Here is an 18,724-nt window from a genome sequence, read left to right on the forward strand (position 1 = left end):
CCACTGCTGTTCATTGCAAGTCATACCTTGCCTAAACATACTGGTGTAATGCAAAGTTCTGGCATAATTCCTCTATTTATTCCGCAGTAACCCTTGCTTTTGAAGACTCTTACTACTTAGTTGTGTGGACAAAAGTATAGCTTCTTTTGGCACCCATGCCAATGTTAATTCAGTGTTCATTAAGCAAGATGTGGAAGAACCAAAATAACTAAAATTTTACATCTTTTTCTTAACAGGCCAAAAAAGCCTCCTGAGCTCCATTGCTGAGATTCTCTGTTGTTCCTGTGATGCTTGGCTATTCTTCTAATCAGCTGCTTTCTCCTCTCTCCAATTTCCATTTTATAGTTCTTGTTTATCATAGAGTTTTTTACTCCATCACTAGAGTATCTGAGTGCCTTATTATTTATATTGTATGCAGTATATCAGATGCTGAAATCAGGGTTTAGGCTTCATTGTGCTAGGCATTATAATATGACAATATAAATCCCTGCCCTGAAGAGCATTACATACAGAATAATTAGCAATTCACCTTCAACATCCAATCGATTTAAAATATCAGCAGCTACTGCATCCACCTCCAATTCGCAGGTACTCTGTGGTTCAACACCATCTAATATTAAAGAGCTGCAGTGAAATAAATATCATAGTCAGATGGGTTAATTTTATAATGATTTTTCTTGTGAAATTTTTAAAATAACTCTTTCCTTAATACTTGCAGGGAAAAAATTACTATGCTAATTCAGTCCACATAACTATCAGTTACTATTGCCATTCACTATCAGTTTTTAATTCAACAAAAATATACCTTTTTCTTATTTGGATACATTCAGAACTCCAAATATCAAGGTCATTTTTTTGGGGAGAAAGTGGAGGAAGGAAGCAAAGATGCCATTTTTGAAATACTGTGGCAGGGATACTTTTAAATGGATTTCAAATGTGAAAATAACAGGATACACATTTGAATAGAATTTGCTTTTAATAGGAGAATATTCTTACTGCTAATTCCTTTCTGGGATGCAGATTCCACTAAGTCCCCCAAAGTGCAAGCTCCGAGGTGAAGGGCATGAAAGTTATGGCCCAGTGCTTTGACATGTCGTCAGAAGTCACCTCCGAATGCAGGCTTGAGCCACAGCACAGGGAGTCTGCTAATGTAGACTGAAGGTGCTTCTAAACCAGTGCAACTTTTTGCCCTCTCTTCTTGTACTGTGAGCTCATGCTACCTCTTCACCCCAAAAAAATGAGTACAAGGCCCAAAAAAGCAAGGCTTGCAAGTAAAAAAAAAAAAAAAAACCAAACAAACAAGCTTTGCTGCTCCAAATGGCAAAGACTGTAATATGTTCTTTTTCTTAGGAGGCAGGAAAAAGTTTGAGGAGAGAAAATGGGAAGTCCGTGAAATTAGCTGAAGGTTATCAAAATGTGAACTTGTCATTGGCTGCTATTTGGTCTAATTTTCTTGAGAAAAGCTACACATCTGTTTTGTGCCAGCAGAACTGGGACCCAGAAATAGCACTTCTACACACTTTATGTACTGCTTTGGAATACCTAATCCATGAATTTGTTATCAGTTGCACAATGATTACAGAGGCAACAGTAATCATTAAGCAGTAGTTCCTATAATAAAAGCATTGGAAACCAAATATCTTGCTTTGGGAGGGCTGTTTTGATGTAGAGTACTATTTATATAACAAACAGGCGGGAAGCTATAGCCACTTTAGCACTGTCACCTATATTCCTCTTATGGACAAATAATCTTGGTTAAAATATCACTTATTTCCTTTTTGGGGGGAAATATCCTGGAACTCTCTTCAACTCTTCTCTAATTGACGTAAAGATGTATGTTAAACAGCTCATCTGAAAAATGGAATATTCCCTTAATAATATATTACAGTCTTTACTCTTGGTATGAGCCAGACAACAGTTCTAAGCATTTAAAGCCAAATACACTGTGGACAGGAACCTAGAAAGTGACCCTTAATACAGACTGTTCACCATTATGCACATGACAACATTATATCCTATCACTTGGAAGAAATGCATAACTTCCGTTTTTTTTAATTTAAAAAGAACATACAATAAGTAACTACAAATAGATTTGAAAGAGAGACAGAAGAAGAGTTTCTGCTTTGGTAGTAATATAAAAAGAGAACATCCCAAGCATGAATAGCTTTCCAAATAACCACAAATTCACTTCCATATATCTTTTAGTAGAAACTACAGTTACTTAAAGAAACATTTGAGATTTCAGCTATATGAGAAGTTTATCTAGGAATTACAGAAGTGTTCTTGAAATAGACAGAGTCAAACACAAGTTGCAGGTCTGTAACTTCTTGTTTCAAATGATGAATTCCTGATGGTGCTAAAAAGGATGACCTCCACACTTCAGATCCACATCAGACCTCAGCATAATTGCTGATTTCGTCATTTAAACAATGCTATAATGTTGAAGATAAAAGTAACGATAACATTTTCCCTTCATTAATTTTGCTATCCTTTACAATGAAATATAAATGAATTTGCAACACTGTATCTAAAAGTTTGTCATGCTGATATGAGTACCAGTTAGTATCATTCTCTTTTCTTATGGGGCTATTATGGATGCTAATTAACTAGTTACACCATAGTATTCAAGATTAATGTTTTCCCCACTGCATTTTTAAATTCAATTATGAATTTAGTAAGTACATCAGGACTATAAGTCTTTTCAGAACTTTGTAAATCAAATGGAACAGTCAAGTGGCTTGGTATTAATACATTTGGTACAAGTTTAACAAAATGAAGAGGACTGAGGGGAGACTGCATACTTAATTTGTGACATACCCAGACCTAGCATCAGTGATTGAAAACCAATTTATTCTTTCATTAACAATGGTTTAAACATCAAAGAAAAAGAGTGTAGTATTCCAATCAAATGATTAAAGTTCTTCTGATTGTTAAACTATTTTAAAAAGTAGGAGAGAGGGAGACACTTGGTTGTCATATTGCCAGCATCAAAAGGGGTCTGTTTTCATTAGGTTCATTGCTGTTAATAGAAGGGTCAAAAATAATTGTTAAATTATCTCCCCTACCTGTTCTGCGATGTTGTAACTCTGATTTTCAAATTATCCCCCAATTCCACATTTTATATATGCAATCCTACACACACCATTGTGCACATAAACCTCTCAAAACTACGTATAGTAGTCATCAACATTTTTATTAAGGCAAAATACACCATACTGCTCTTCTTATCAGGCTTGCTCTATAATTAGCTATAGAAATATCCCTCATCAAATGCTCTTAAGCAAAGTAAGCAGTCATGGAATAAGAGGGAAGGTCCTCTCATGGATCAATAACTGGTTAAAAGATAGGAAACAAAGGGTAGGAATAATTGTTCCATTTTCTCAGTGGAGAGAGGTAAATAGTGTAGTCATCCAATGATCTGTACTTGGACCAGTGCTGTTCAACATATTCATAAAGGATCTGGACAAAAGGAAAGGAGTACTTGTGGCACCTTAGAGACTAACACATTTATTTGAGCATAAGCTTTTGTGAGCTACAGCTCACGACACTGGATGAAAGCTTATGCTCAAATAAATGTATTAGTCTCTAAGGTGCCACAAGTACTCCTTTTCTTTTTGCGGACACAGACTAAGACGGCTGCTACTCTGAAACCTGGACAAAAGGGTAAACAGTAAAGTGGCAAAGTTGGCAGACAATACAAAATTACTCAAGATAGTTAAGTCCAAAGGTGACTGAGAAGAGTTACAAAGGGATCTCAAAACTGGGTCACGGGGCAACAAAATGGCAGATGAAATTAAATGCTGATAAATGGACATTGGAAAACATAATCCCAACTATACATACAAAATGGTGGAGTCTAAATTAGCTGTTACCACTCAAGGAAGAGATCATGGGATCATTGTGGATAGTTTTCTGAAAAGACCCACATAAATATAGAGGCAGTCAAAAAGTGAAGAGAATTGTAGGAATTATTAGGAAAGTGACAGATAAGATGACACAAAATATAATGCCACTATATAAATCCATGATACACCCACAACTTGAATACTGTGTATAGTTCTGATTGCCCCACCTCAAAAAAGATACATTATAGAATCATAGACTTTAAGGTCAGAAGGGTCCATTATGATTGTCTAGTCTGACCTCCTACACAACGCAGGCCACAGAATCTCACCCATCCACTCCTGTAACAAACCCCTAACCTATGTCTGAGCTATTGAAGTCCTCAAATCGTAGTTTAAAGACTTCAAAGTGCAGAGAATCCTTCAGCAAGTGACCGGTGCCCCATGCTTTAGAGGAAGGCGAAAAACTCCCATGGCCTCTGCCAATCTACCCTGAAGGAAAATTCCTTCCTGACCCCAAATACAGCGATCAGCTAAACCCTGAGCATGTGGGCAAGACTCACCAGCCAGATACCCAGGAAAGAATTCTCTGTAGTAACTCAGATCCCACCCCATCTAACATCCCATCATAGGCCGTTGGGCATTTACCATTAATAATCAAAGACCAATTAATTGCCAAAATTAGGCTATCCCATCATACCATCCCCTCCATAAACTTATCAAGCTTAGTCTTGAAGTCAGATATGTCTTTTGCCCCCACTGTTCCCCTTGGGAGACTGTTCCAGAACTTCACTCCTCTGATGATTAGAAATCTTTGTCTAATTTCAAGTCTGAACTTCCTGATGGCCAGTTTATATCCATTTGTTCTTGTGTCCACATTGGTACTGAGCTTAAATAATTCCTCTCCCTCCCTGGTATTTATCCCTCTGATATATTTATAAAGAGCAATTATATCTTCCCCCAGCCTTCTTTTGGTTAGGCTAAACAAGCCAAGCTCTTTGAGTCTCCTTTCAAAAGACAGGTTTTCCATTCCTCGGATCATCTTAGCAGCCCTTCTCTGTACCTATTTCAGTTTGAATTCATCCTTCTTAAGCATGGAAGACCAGAACGGCACACAGAATTGGAAAAAGTACAAAGGGCAACAAAAATTATTAGGGACAGCTCCGATATGAGGAGAGATTAAAAAGACTGGGACTGATCATCTTAGAAAAGAGACAACTAAGGGGGGGATATGATAGAGGTCTATAAAATCATGACTGGTGTGGAGAAAGTGAATAGGGAAGTGTTATTTACCCCTTCACATAACACATGATCCAGGGGTCACCCAATGAAATTAACAAGCAGCAGGTTTAAAACCAAAAGAAGTAGTACTTTTTCACACAATGCATAGTCAACCTGTTGCCAGAGGATGTTGTGAAGGCCAAAAGTATAACTGGGTTAAAAAAAGAATTAGATAAGTTCATGGAGGATACGTCTATCCATGGCAATTGGCCAGGCTGGTAATGAATGCAATCCCATGTTCTGGGTGTCCCTGAGCCTCTGACTGCCAGAAGGTGAGAGTGGACAACAGGGGATAGATCACTCGATAATTGCCCTGTTCTGTTCATTCCCTCTGAAGCATCTGGCACTGGCCACCACTGTTGGAAGACACGATACTGGACTAGATGGACACAGGTCTGACCCAATATGGCCATTTTTATGTTCATGTTAATATAAGATGCTAAGGGGCTCACTTAAGGGGGCAGGCACATTTTCTGAAAGATTCTCAAGCCCTGTTACTCACACAGTCTCTAGACTGTAAAGCAAACTGGGTAGTTTATCACATTACCACTAATTCAGTAAATTGACTATTAAATCTTATGTCAGATATAATTAAATTTTTACGTGGTTAGAAGTGCTTCTTGGTATTTGAGCATAGCTCTCTAAGAAAATAATTAATACAATTTCTGTTAAAGAGAAAGAACAGGAATTTCACATTTAAGACTGATGCTCTGTCCTTAACTCAGATTAATGGCAGGAAAGGCCCTTCAGAGTTCATAATGATGTAGTAAAGGCAGAATCAATAAATATTACTGTTCCATATTTTGAAAGAGGCTGGATGATATATTCACAACTTACAGTGATAAATATTACCTATTCCAAAAGTAACTAGGAAGCATGTTAAACAGAAAATGCTAAGGTTAAACATTTTGAAATATGCAGAACCCATTAATTTGCACCAAGAGTTTTAAAAATTGACTATACCCCAAATTAAAAAACACAGTAAAAGAACTAAAAAAGAGCCCCACCGTGGCTTAACAACTATGTAAAAGAAGCAGTGAGAGATAAAAAAGCATCTTGTAAAAAGTGGAAGTCAAATCCTAGTGAGGTAAGTAGAAAGAAGCATAAACACTGCAAAATTAAATGTAATAAGAAAAGCCAAAAAGGAGTTTGAAGAACAGCGAGCCAAAAACTCAAAAGGTAATAACAAAATGTTTTTCAACTACATCAGAAGCAGGAAGTCTGCTAAACAACCAGTGGGGCCACTGTATGATTGAGATAGAAAAGGAGCACTTAAAGACGATGAAGTCATTGCAGAGAAGCTAAATGAATTCTTTGCTCCAGTCTTCACGGCTGAGGATGTTAGAGAGATTCCCAAACCTGAGCTATCTTTTGTAGGTGACAAATCTGAAGAATTGTCACAGATTGAAGTATCACTAGAGGAGGTTTTGGAATTAATTGAGAAAGTTAACAGTAACAAGTCACTGGGAGCAGATGGCTTTCATCCACAAATTCTGAAAGAATTCAAATGTGAAACTGTAGAACTATTAACTATGGTTTGTAACCTCCCCTTTAAATCAGCTACTGTACCCAATGACTGGAAGATAGCTAATGTAATGCCAATATTTAAGAAGGGCTCTAGAGGTGATCCTGGCAATTACAGACCAGTAAGTCTGACATCAGTACCGAGCAAATTAGCTGAAACAATAGTAAAGAATAAAATTGTCAGACTCATAGAAGAACGTAAATTGTTGCGCAAAAGTCAACATGGTTTCTGTAAAGGGAGATCATGTCTTACTAATCTATTAGAGTTCTTTGAAGGGGTCAACAAACATGTGGACAAGGGGGATCCAGTGGACATAGTGTACTTAGATTTCCAGAAAGCCTTTGACAAGGTCCCTCACCAAAGGCTCTTATGTAAATTAAGTTGTCATGGGATAAGAGGGAAGATCCTTTCATGGATTGAGAACTGGTTAAAAGACAGGGAACAAAAGGTAGGAATAAGTGGTAAATTTTCAGAATGGAGGGGGTAACCAGTGGTGTTCCCCAAGGGTCAGTCTTAGGACCAATCCTATTCAACTTATTCATAAATGATCTGGAGAAAGGGGTAAACAGTGAGGTGACAAAGTTTGCAGACGATACTAAACTGCTCAAGATAGTTAAGACCAAAGCAGACTATGAATAACTTCAAAAAGATCTCACAAAACTAAGTGATTGGGTAGCAAAATGGCAAATGAAGTTTAATGTGGATAAATGTAAAGTAATGCACATTGGAAAGAATAACCCTAACTATACATATAATATGATGGGGCTAATTTAGCTACAACTGATCAGGAGAAATATCTTGGAGTCATCATGGATAGTTGTCTGAAGACGTCCACGCAGTGTGCAGCGGCAGTCAAAAAAGCAAACGGGATGTTAGGAATCATTAAAAAAGGGATAGAGAATAAGATGGAGAATATCTTATTGCCCTAATATAAATCCATGGTACGCCCACATCTTGAATACTGCATACAGATGTGGTCCCCTCATCTCAAAAAAGATATAATGCCCTTCAGAAAAGGGCAACTAAAATGATTAGGGGTTTGGAACGGGTCCCATATGAGGAAAGATTAAAGAGGCTAGGACTTTTCAGCTTGGAAAAGAGGAGACTAAGGGGGGGATATGATAGAGGTATATAAAATCATGAGTAGTGTGAAGAAAATGAATAAGGAAAAGTTATTTACTTGTTCCCATAATATAAGAACTAGGGGCCACCAAATGAAAGTAATGGGTAGCAGGTTTAAAACAAATAAAAGGAAGTTCTTCTTCACTCAGCACACAGTCAGCCTGTGGAACTCCTTGCCAATTCCTTGAGGTTGTGAAGGCTAGTACTATAACAGGGTTTAAAAGATAACTGGATAAATTCCTGGAGGTTAAGTCCATTAATGGCTATTAACCAGGATGGGTAAGGAATGGTGTCCCTCGTCTCTGTTTGTCAGAGGGTGGAGATGGATGGCAGGAGAGAGATCACTTGATCATTACCTGTTAAGTTCACTCTCTATGGGGCACCTGGCATTGGCCACTGATGGTAGACTGGATACTGGGCTGGATGGACCTTTAGTCTGACCCAGTATGGCCATTCATATGTTCTTATGGCTCTCATCCATTGATGTTGATATTTAACAATTTTTAGAATACTGAGCTAGCTCCAGAGGACTGGAAAAAACAATTTTTATAAGAACAAACAGGATAACTTGTGTAACCAGGATGGATGATTTATATCAGAGTGAATAAATCATTGATTTTAATCATGATTTAAATGAGGAAGCAAGAAACCTTGATTTACATCATTGCTTTAAATCTTATTTTGCATTTGTACTTTTTAGTTATTTTTCAGGAGGCAAGCGTTACAGGGATCATTCAAGGCAGCAACTAAACAGTGCCTTGCCGAATGCATCACAAAGACACATTACTGGGACTCATTGTCAAAATACTTTTCAAAGCCTCCCTGATTCAAATAGCCCCCCTACTGAGCTCCTCCAATTACACTGATATCTGACCGCTTAGAATCACCAGCCAACAGATCCACCTCATCACTCCACCTCTAGGGAAACTTTTCCCCCTTCGCAAAATGTTGCAAATGTTATGCAATGCACAGCAGGCTGCTATGACCATTGGAATATTTTCCTGAATGAGGTCTAACCTGCCAAAAAGGCAGCGCCTGCGACTTTTTAATCTGCCAAAGGCACATTCAACAATTATTCAGTGCCTGTTGTTGAAGAGCTCTTTGCTTCTTCTCAGTTTTCCCCTTACTTCCATGAGCCATGTAAGCAAGGGGATGGCGGGGTTTCCCAGGATCATTGTGAGCATATGTCCATCCCCCATAGAAATCTTCTGGAAAGAAATCCCAGTGTGCAGCTTTCTATATAGTCCAGTATTCCTAAAGATGCGTGCATCTTGAATTTTCCCTGAACAACCCACAATGATGTGTATGAAATGGCCCCGGTGATCCACCAGTGCCTGTAAAGACCACGGAGAAGTAGCCCTTTCAGTTGATGTACTCCATCACAAGATGGTCTGGCGCCAAAATTGGGATATGCATTCCATCTATTGCCCTGCCACAGTTAGGGAATCCCATTGCTGCAAAACCATCAACTATTTCATGCACATTACCCAGCGTTGCAGTCCTTCATAGCAGGAGGCGATTAAAAGCCCAGCACACTTGCATTACCACAACTCCCATGGTGGACTTTCCAACCCCAAACTGATTTGTGACTGACTGGTAGCAGTCTAGATTTCCCAGCTTCCACACAGCGTTCGCCACTCACTTTTCCACTGTGATGGCAGCTCTCATTCTGGTGGTCCTTGTGCCACAGGGCAGTGGCGAGTTCTGCACACAGTTCAAGAAAGGTGGTTTGTGCATCCAAAAGTTCGGCAGCCACTGCTTGTCATCCCATACATGCATCACGATGCGATCTCATTACTCAGTGCTTGTTTCCCGAGCCCAATACTGACTGTCCACCATGTGCAGCTGTTCCATGAATGCCAACAGCAATCTTGAATTGTTTCTTTCCATTACACACGGCAGGGCAGGCACCACAGATTCTCTTTCTGTTTCTCAGCTCATGAAATACTGCAGGACTAGTCATGCTGTGTTCTTAACGCTCATCACCAGACTGGTCAGCAGTTCAGGATCCATGCTTTCAGGCAAAGATCAAGGGCGCACAGTTTACAGGGCTGTTTAAAAACAGCAAGAAACTGAGTCAGAAGCTCGTGGCGTGATGGAATGGAAAGAACTGCAGCATGGAACAATGAGCACGTCTGCATGATGCATTGCAATTCATTCTGAGATCTCCCAGTGGCAGAGGGTTGCAAGTTGCACAGTGGGATAGCTACCCATGATGCAACGCTCTCGTCGATGCAAGAGCACTGACTAGGGACGGGCTCTGCCGACGAAAGGAGCGTTGGGTGGACATGCACAACCGATGTAATTAAAGCAGCATATGATAGTCGACGTAACTTAAGTTGACTTAACTCTGTAGTGTAAACAAGGCATTAGTCATATACTGGAAGTGGAATACAAGTTTTCCTGCTTTTTCAACTCCCAATTACTTTCTTAACTTTAAATAAATTAGTCATTGCATTAAAAGAGTTGAATAAACTGAAAAGAAGAAAATACTTTCTCTGCATCTGCAGAAGAAGCTACTGCTATCAAAAGCTGGCCTTCAAACAACTCCCCTACCTGTCCAAGGTCATCACCAGAAGCAAGCTCCCCACCGACAGACCAGGAGACATCCACTCAAAGCGGCCCCAGACCTTGCCAGAATAACAGATGCAAGCTGAAGACATATTTCTACTGCTACAATGATCAACACCCCTTCTCTCCTCGCAACACACCTTTCAAGATCCATGGATCCTAAATCTGCCTATCATAACATGTGGTATACCTTATCCAGAACACAAGGTCCCAATAACAACTCTGTGGGTCAAACCAGACAAACACTACTCTCTTGAATGAAATCACATAGGAAAATAATAAAAGACAAAAAACATTCCATCACCTGTGGGTGAACACTTTTCACAAAAAGAAAAGGAGTAATTGTGGCACCTTAGAGACTAACAAATTTATTTGAGCATAAGCTTTCATGAGCTACAGAATCCGATGAAGTGAGCCATAGCTCACCAAAGCTTATGCTCAAGTAAATTTTTTAGTCTCTAAGGTGCCACAAGTACTCATTTTCTTTTTGTGAATACAGACTAACATGGCTGCTACTCTGAAACTTTTCACAAAGTGATCACTCTATATCTGACCTATCAATCCTCATCCTCAAAATAACCTGCACAACACTTTCAAAAGATGAGCCTGAAAAGCTTAAATTCATAACTCTCCTAGACACTAAAAATCATGAACAGAACAAACTGGATTTTTGGCTTATTACCACAATCCGTAACCCACTATCTCATCCCCCTTTTTGTTCTATGACTACAGAGGTGTTAACAGGCCACTCCACCTTGAATGGTTCCTTAGAATATGTGCTAACTACCTATGCTAAACAATCTGTTCCACTTAGTATTTAGCTTTGATGCTCAGAGTATCTTTCCCAGAGCCGAAGAAAGGCTCTGTGTAACTCAAAAGCTTGTCTCTCTGACCAACAGAAGTTGGTCCAATAAAAGATATTGACTCACCTAATTTGTCTCAATAATATCCTAGGGCCAACACCACTGCATAAAAGCTCATTTAGTACTTCAGCAAACTTTGGTTCCATGTGCTCAGCTAGTGACTACCAGTTCAATGATCTGACTCTCTTTAAAACTTTGGCAGCAAATATATATAGCTTAATATTTTTTATTTAATTTATGATAATTTATTAAAATATTTTAAGTTTAGGTCTTAACATAGGTTGTCATAATTTCAAATTTAATTTTAAACAGATTTTTGAAAAGAAAAATACATTTAATTTTAAATTTAAAAATAAAATTTTTATTTTTAAAAAAAATCATCAATTATCTTCCCTGTGAGTAATGATAAGCTAGTTAGCTTGACACTGATCTCAAGAAAAAGCATGGAAAAGTTGATGAGAGATGTAATTAGTAAAGAATTAAAGGTTGGCAGCATAATTAATGCCAATATATGCGGTTTTATGGAAAATATACCTTGCCAGACAAACCTGATAGCATTTTTTGAGGAGATCACAAGTTTGGTTGACAAATCATATACTTAGACTTCTCTAAGGCATTTGACTTAGTACTGTACAACATTCTGATTAAAAAATTAGAACTATACAAAAATCGATGCAGCACATATTAAATTGATTTAAACTGACTAACTGATCGTTATTGAAACAATTTACATAGATATGTTTTGGATCTTCCATCACTTGTAGTCTTTAAATCAAGATTGGATGTCCTTCTAAAATTATATGCCTTAACTCAGTCGGAACATCTGGGCTTGATGTTGGTATCACTTGATAAAATTCTATGGCTTATATTATGCAGGCCAGAATAGATTATTATAATAGTCCCTTCGGGCCTCAAACTCTATGAATCTGAATGATGGATAGAATGCTTGATCTTATTATGGATTTTCGTGGCTGTTTCCACCAGAAGAAATTTTTTTTAAATGGGAAAATTTTACTATTTACTTTCCTGCCAATCTGGGTGCTCAAAATAACTAAGTAATCTCAGCCCAACTAAACTAGAGTCTTTGGAAGCAGGAACATAAAGACAGTAGGATGGTAAACCTAGTTGAGGTTAATAAGGAGAAGAGTAGACTCAATTTCAAAATATTTTAAAATGATGGTGTAATGTTGCATTTTACACCATATGGGAGCCAAAATTCATAGGGTTAACACTGAGTTTAAGTTACAGACAGCAGATAAGCAACAGCTAGGAGATCTTCAGAATTCCCTGATAAACCAAGGTCTCTTGCAATGCCTCAATTTTATTTAAGGACAGCTTTCTAGTCTAAAGCAGTGGATGTGTATCATAGACCATGCCATTTCCATCTTCTTTATACTTTAATGTATGCATAAAGATATAGGGCAGTATACTACATTGGGATTTTAATAGGATACTGTAAGCTTTTTTAAGCTCCAAAATATACTGTCCTCCAAAATAAATCCCATTCAACATACCTGGATCATTCTGTGATTAATTGGACTGCCACAGGATTATCACAATTTCTATTAAAACCAAAACTGTAAGACAATTTTCTAGACAGTTTCTGGACACTCCCAGAAAAAGTAGACATTCAGGGACAATTCCTAGCTATTATCACTTACACAAACTGCCACAAGCAAGGACTGAAAATGCTTTCTGATCACTGGTCCAGGACCATTGCTTAGAAAACTTTATTAGACATTAAAGTATTTATAATGGATTGGCAAATTGTTTCTAGTTCTGGCAGGTTGTGAAATATAAGACCTTAATATTTTTCAGCATCTCCTATTTCCATTTTTTTTCCTCAAAATTTGAGGAATTATTGGTTGTCAGTTAAGTAAAACTTCAATAGTTCACCAAGACTTAAAAAGAGGATTTGTGTCTTTGTGCAAGGGGAACTACTTCAAAGTCTAAAGGTTTCTCAAGTCCATTGCTGCTGTTATTGTACGCAATTCCTCTTTCCATGTCCAAGAAATGCTACAACAGCACACCTGAGTTAAGCGGAGAAAATATCAAGAGTATCTTTTTCTCTCTAAATCAGGTATCTTTATCACATTACATAAATAGGTCTTTGTAGTTCCTGATGAAGAATCAGGAACTGCTTATTGCATCAACAGCAGCATGGGACTCTAGCAGCCTCTCAAATGACATTGTCCTTTTACTGCAGTTCCCACTTCTAGAAAATAATACTTTTTAAATTTTATTGAAATACTGGTAAGGTGCAATAGCTGACATTTAATAACATTTTTTCAGTATCTTTAGTGATATCAATACTTTAGAATAAAATCATTCTGATTAATAGTGTGTGAAAGACATAACTTTTTTATATATTATTTTTGCATAAAGCCCTGGATTTTGAGATTAATGTTTTACCACCATTTGAATCTAGGTGTCTACATTTTTAAATGGCATATAGCTTTAGTTTTAGCTGTATTAATTATCAAGATATATACTATCAGGTGAGAATTGAAAGTGGAGGTAAGATATGACAGAAATCAGACCAGTGTGATTTTCTGCTTAATATCTCACAAACTATCAGAACTAGAAAGCTAAAAACTCTTGTTTTTCCAATGATGTGTTGCAGTACTTCTCAACTATGGGTTGCAACTCCTGGAAGGTGAGGGAGGGGGTGAAGAGTCAGTAAAGGCAACAAGGAGGATTGTGAGGCTTTGAAAATTTTATTATAGCTCTAAAGCAAAAAAAAATAAAGTTTTGAGAATAACTTCTGGACAACCAAAACCTTTAAAGTTTGTGAGGTCAAATTTAGTAGTTGTAGGAGTAGTTGTATTATATAAAACTTATTGATACTTTTTTTATTCTTGCTTTTATAGAAAATATCAGGGGATTGTGAAAATTTTTGACTTTGTATAAGGGATCAGCAATCTGTAAAGGATGAGAAACACAGGTATATGGTATTCATTAATATCTGTAGTGGTTAATGAAATATCAAAAGTTAACATGGTTACTAGTTCCTTCCACCAGCAGTGCTATTTTGAAACTGGTGCAGGACTTAAAAATAATAAGCCATTGACCTCAGATCGTTATCATGTTTAGTTCTTGGCCAGGTGAAAACCCTCAGATTCAATCATCTACACTAAAAAAATTCCCATGGCTAGCATTTCAGTCCCTTCCTTTACTAACTAAGCAGAAAGCAAAAATCTTTTTCTAGGTAAAAATATGCCCCCTGACTGCAAATAAGGGAATAGCAAGACCTGTAATATCTGTGTTGGGTTTACATCTCATAGAATCATAGAATCATAGAATATCAGCTTCCGTTACCAGTTTGGAGGCATTATTATAGCAAAGCTCTGTCGTTTTTATTTCTCTTAAAAATTTGTGCTTTAAAAAAAGAAGAGAAAACTCGTACACCTAAAATCTGTTCCACCAGAATGAGGAGTACTCTTGAAAAACTACATCTGGAGCAGAAGATTCACATTTTTTGGCACTTGTGGCCAGCTTCTAATATCTGAAGTCTCTCATGTTTTGCATGCCACGTTTCTTGGACAGACTGACTGATGACTGAGATCAGTAACTATTGTATTTTGTTTTCCTGTGACACAGAAAACTTGCAGGGCTTTGAGATGCCCTTCCAGTCAATTCAACTTATTTCTTCCAGAAGTCTGGCTTTCCCTATCACCAACTGCTGATCAGGACTGCCAGTTCCCAGGGTTACTGAACCTCTGATCCCTTTGTAGCCTTCTTGAAGGTACCCCACTTAGGTACCTCCTCAGGCCTCCAACAGTCAACTTTCTCTAGACAGGCAGGATCCCACAGTCCTCTCTCTTCAGATCAGGGACTTAGGCTGCAGACTCCCGCAATTCACTGGGATTATCTCAGCAGGTCTGACTTTAATACAGGACTTTTATTTCTGAACCTGCATTTCTGTTCTCTCAGGGGCAATGACAGAGTTAGCCAGTGACCAGCAAACTTTCACAAAGCAAAGTATTATTATTGCAGACCAAAAGCATTACAGAGATAACACATCTTAAAAAACAATAAACAGTTTATGCAGGTGTAGCTTACCTGGCAGTCCTCTGTCTTCCATATGGAGACTGCTAGGATTTAAAGTACTTTTAATACTTCACATGGTCTGCCTCTCTTGGTCACAAGTCTAATGTCAGTTCTTGGATTGAGGATGACTGACTTGCTTCCTGAGAAGAGTAGTCTCTTTATATAGTTTACAGTGCTTTATATGCAGGCCTACTGAACCAGGACAGAAAGTGTAAAGGGAGGGCAAGAGTGACACTTCCACAAACTTGTTACCTGCATTACGGGTGTACATTAATTATCCGCCCAGTATTTTTAGTTCCTGCTGGAAAACTTTTAGCTCCCCTATTTAGTCAGGAATACAATCACTAAATAAAGATACTTATAACATTTATAAAGTTGATATAATAGTCTTTAAATATTCCATGTGTCTATCGCATTTGTCACAAGGACAATGGCCAATGATTTGTCCTGTGATCTGATTAAAATGCTTAAGGATGATTAAGGATGGATGCATATGAAATAAGCTGAATTGGCAGAGAATTTTTGTAAATGCTCTTAATTCTTGAACGTGTGCATTTAATAGATCTGAATAGTTGACAATGCTAGACCCCTAATACCACACTTGGGCTGTAGCAAGTGATTCTCCAAAGTCAAAGAGTGATGGATCTCTGGCACTGAACTTGGTCAACCAGGACTAATCCAGTGATTGTGGTGCTACTTAAACAAGGCAACTAGACGCTATAGTGAGTGGATCTCCGAAGTTGATGCTGGATTTACAGATGGCCAGTCTTAGTCAACCAAACCTAAAGAGGCTTATACATCAACAGGAAGGTGAGGTGGCTTTTCCACTTTTGTGGGTTCTGAGGCTCTACAGGCACCTGCCTTTCTTCTCTTCTCTTTGGAAAAACTGACTAACTATAGATAAAAATAGTCCTCAAAGGGCAGAAAGAAATAAAAAACGATTAAAGAAATATCGAGAACATCACATCTGATTCAAGCTCACTGCATCATAAGCAATTAGAAGGAACTGAAGAATGGTTGACGTCACTCCCTTTATACCCTCAAAATCCTTCATCCAGTGAGGAGGGGGAGATGAGTGACACCAACACAGTCCTCACCAGAAGATTCTGGAATCGCATAGCACAGGTACCTTGATCCATACAAGTGGAAATATGCAGAAGCCACTCAAAGAAGACTGAAAGGAAAGGAATGTTCTCAAGTTTTCTGAAAATGTAAAAAAGACTTGTGAAAAAGTTTGGAAGGTGGCTCAGGGAATGAACCTGCTGTGGTACATTACATAGCTCTAAGCAGCATGAGCTATTTTTCACGCTCTTTTCCATCTTCCTTTTCTGGAGAACATACAAACACACATTTCTGTAAAGCTGTTGCAACCATCTTTACAAGCAACTGCCTGAAGACTGGGAAACTCATGGAAAACTAGAAGAGTGAAAGAGACTTTAAAGCTCTGAATGGTTGCTGCTGTCTTTAGGAACCAGCAGCTAAGTGTAGTTTGATGGTCCACTATTCACTTTACTACAGGGATGATTACAAAAATTTGCATTTATCAATGAAGATGGAAATATTCTCTGAAATAACTTGTTTTATTTGATCTTTAATCAAATGCCAATAGTTGGAAAGTTTATTGTAAAAATAACTGACATCTGAATTTTACATTTGTATTTCAAGTTTTATACTACAGTGAGTTTTTACAACCAACAAGATCCTGAAAAATAAATGATGGTTAAATGAGTCCCCTTCATACAAAACTAAAGTAACACAAAAATTATTACCTACATTGTGACTAATTTTTGCATTCTTTGCACAAAGAAAAATGGCATACTGGGATAATTAAAATTAACAATGGAATTCAGAGATCATTCACGGATGAATATATTTAACTGCCTATACATTTTTGTCTTCTCTACATATTAGTGTATTATTTTTTTTTAAAAAAGTTGTTTAGACATGCTGACCTTGGTATTTCATCCTCTTCCCATCGAAAAAAAGTTCCAGTAATGGAATTTTCTGGCAAATTATCTTTGTAACATCCAATTCCATCTAAAGTATCACCTAGAAACAGAAATGTATAAGGAATCACGTTAGTTTTACAATACTTTACATTTTTATTTGCACACTTAATTACCCTTTTAAAGTTATAGGTTTGCACTAGCAATACGAATGCTTTGAAAGAAGGAAAGAAATGCTTTACATGTGTGACAGACTGCAAAAAGGAATCACACTACCCTTTACCTTACTGATAATTTCTCTACCTATGAATAGATTCACATGGACACCCACCAAAAAAAGAAAAACAAATATTCACAACATACAATGAAATCATTAAAATTAAAGCTATAAACTACTTTTCTTTTTTGCTTTTTAAGGGAGCTTCAAGGGAAATTATTTGTCATTTCTGATCTAAACTCCCTCAGGATTCCCAAATGCCTGGGGCCTCAGCCAACCTCCCAATAGAAATCAGATACCAGATAAAACTCTAAACATTACTTAGCACTTTTTGTCTTTCTTATGCCCTGAACGGAAAGAGAATACACAATGTATTCCAGATGTGGTGTCCATAACAGTAAGTAGAAATCTGCAGTGAAAGCAGATGGTGTCTGACCTGCAGATAAAGAAAGGACTGTATAGGTTTGCTCACAGGTTTCAGTTTAAGGAATTGTGCTCCAGGGTCAAGCTGGGGAAGTGCCCTCTGAAGATTTACTACCTCCTCTGTGGAACTTAACTCTTCAGAGGAAGGAACGATGAAGCACACACAGGCAGTGGCATTAGAAACAACAGTTTTGCTTTTGCTGTTTGACAACAGCAAAAACAGACTCTAAAAAGATTACTCAAGTCTCCCACTTCCACACTAAAGATCAACTTGAATTTCAGATTTTCTCAACTTTTATTGGCTCGTGGCACACACCAACAGTTTTTTAAATTTAATTTATATCCTTCAACAAGAAAATCTTCCATATTTGTTAACGAAGATCTATTAGTGATCCAGGAGACAAGTGTCAATCTCTTGGGTAAATATATACTTAGAACGTAAATACTTTTTTTCTTCTCCAAAACTAGTTGCACGTTCACTGATACTCACCATGCATCATTTAGAAACACAGCTTCATACACATTTTTGAATACACACACAATAGGACTCAGTAAGCATTTACATGTTTTAAAGGTATAGTACTGAATCTGCTAAATAAGCATTTAATAAACATTTTACCTGTAGACCACGTACTAGGAAAAATAGTATTTCATTTTGAAAATGTATTTTCTTGAAGCAATAATGCTTTTAAAGCATTCTTGCCCCTATTTTTTTTTTAAACATCCACCTTGCAAATAAATCAAAAAAGTAAGGGTCATTTTCAGTAATAATCCAATCTGAGTTTATTTTTAAGAAGTTATTTGTGAAGATTTAAGGGCACCCCTATAGTCCTCTTCCCACTCCTGGAATAAAGTCTAGCCCCTACAGCAATGTCAGAGAACCC

The 18,724-nt window shown here is 37.6% G+C and overlaps 1 protein-coding gene across 4 annotated transcripts in view; it reads right to left on the reverse strand.

The window, feature by feature from the left end:
* The window catches only part of REV3L (REV3 like, DNA directed polymerase zeta catalytic subunit), a 280,711-nt gene that overhangs the window by 111,261 nt on the left and 150,726 nt on the right, over positions 1–18,724 (reverse strand). For all 4 annotated transcript variants that reach the window (XM_038395392.2, XM_043510836.1, XM_043510838.1 and 1 more), the window contains 2 exons: positions 17,207–17,303; positions 530–624 (listed from right to left, as the gene is read on the reverse strand). In XM_038395392.2, coding sequence (XP_038251320.1) covers positions 530–624; positions 17,207–17,303 — 192 coding nt within the window. The remainder of the gene's footprint in view (positions 1–529; positions 625–17,206; positions 17,304–18,724) is intronic.

The sequence above is a fragment of the Dermochelys coriacea genome, chromosome 3, assembly GCF_009764565.3.
Source record: "Dermochelys coriacea isolate rDerCor1 chromosome 3, rDerCor1.pri.v4, whole genome shotgun sequence".
Lineage (NCBI taxonomy): Eukaryota > Metazoa > Chordata > Testudines > Dermochelyidae > Dermochelys > Dermochelys coriacea.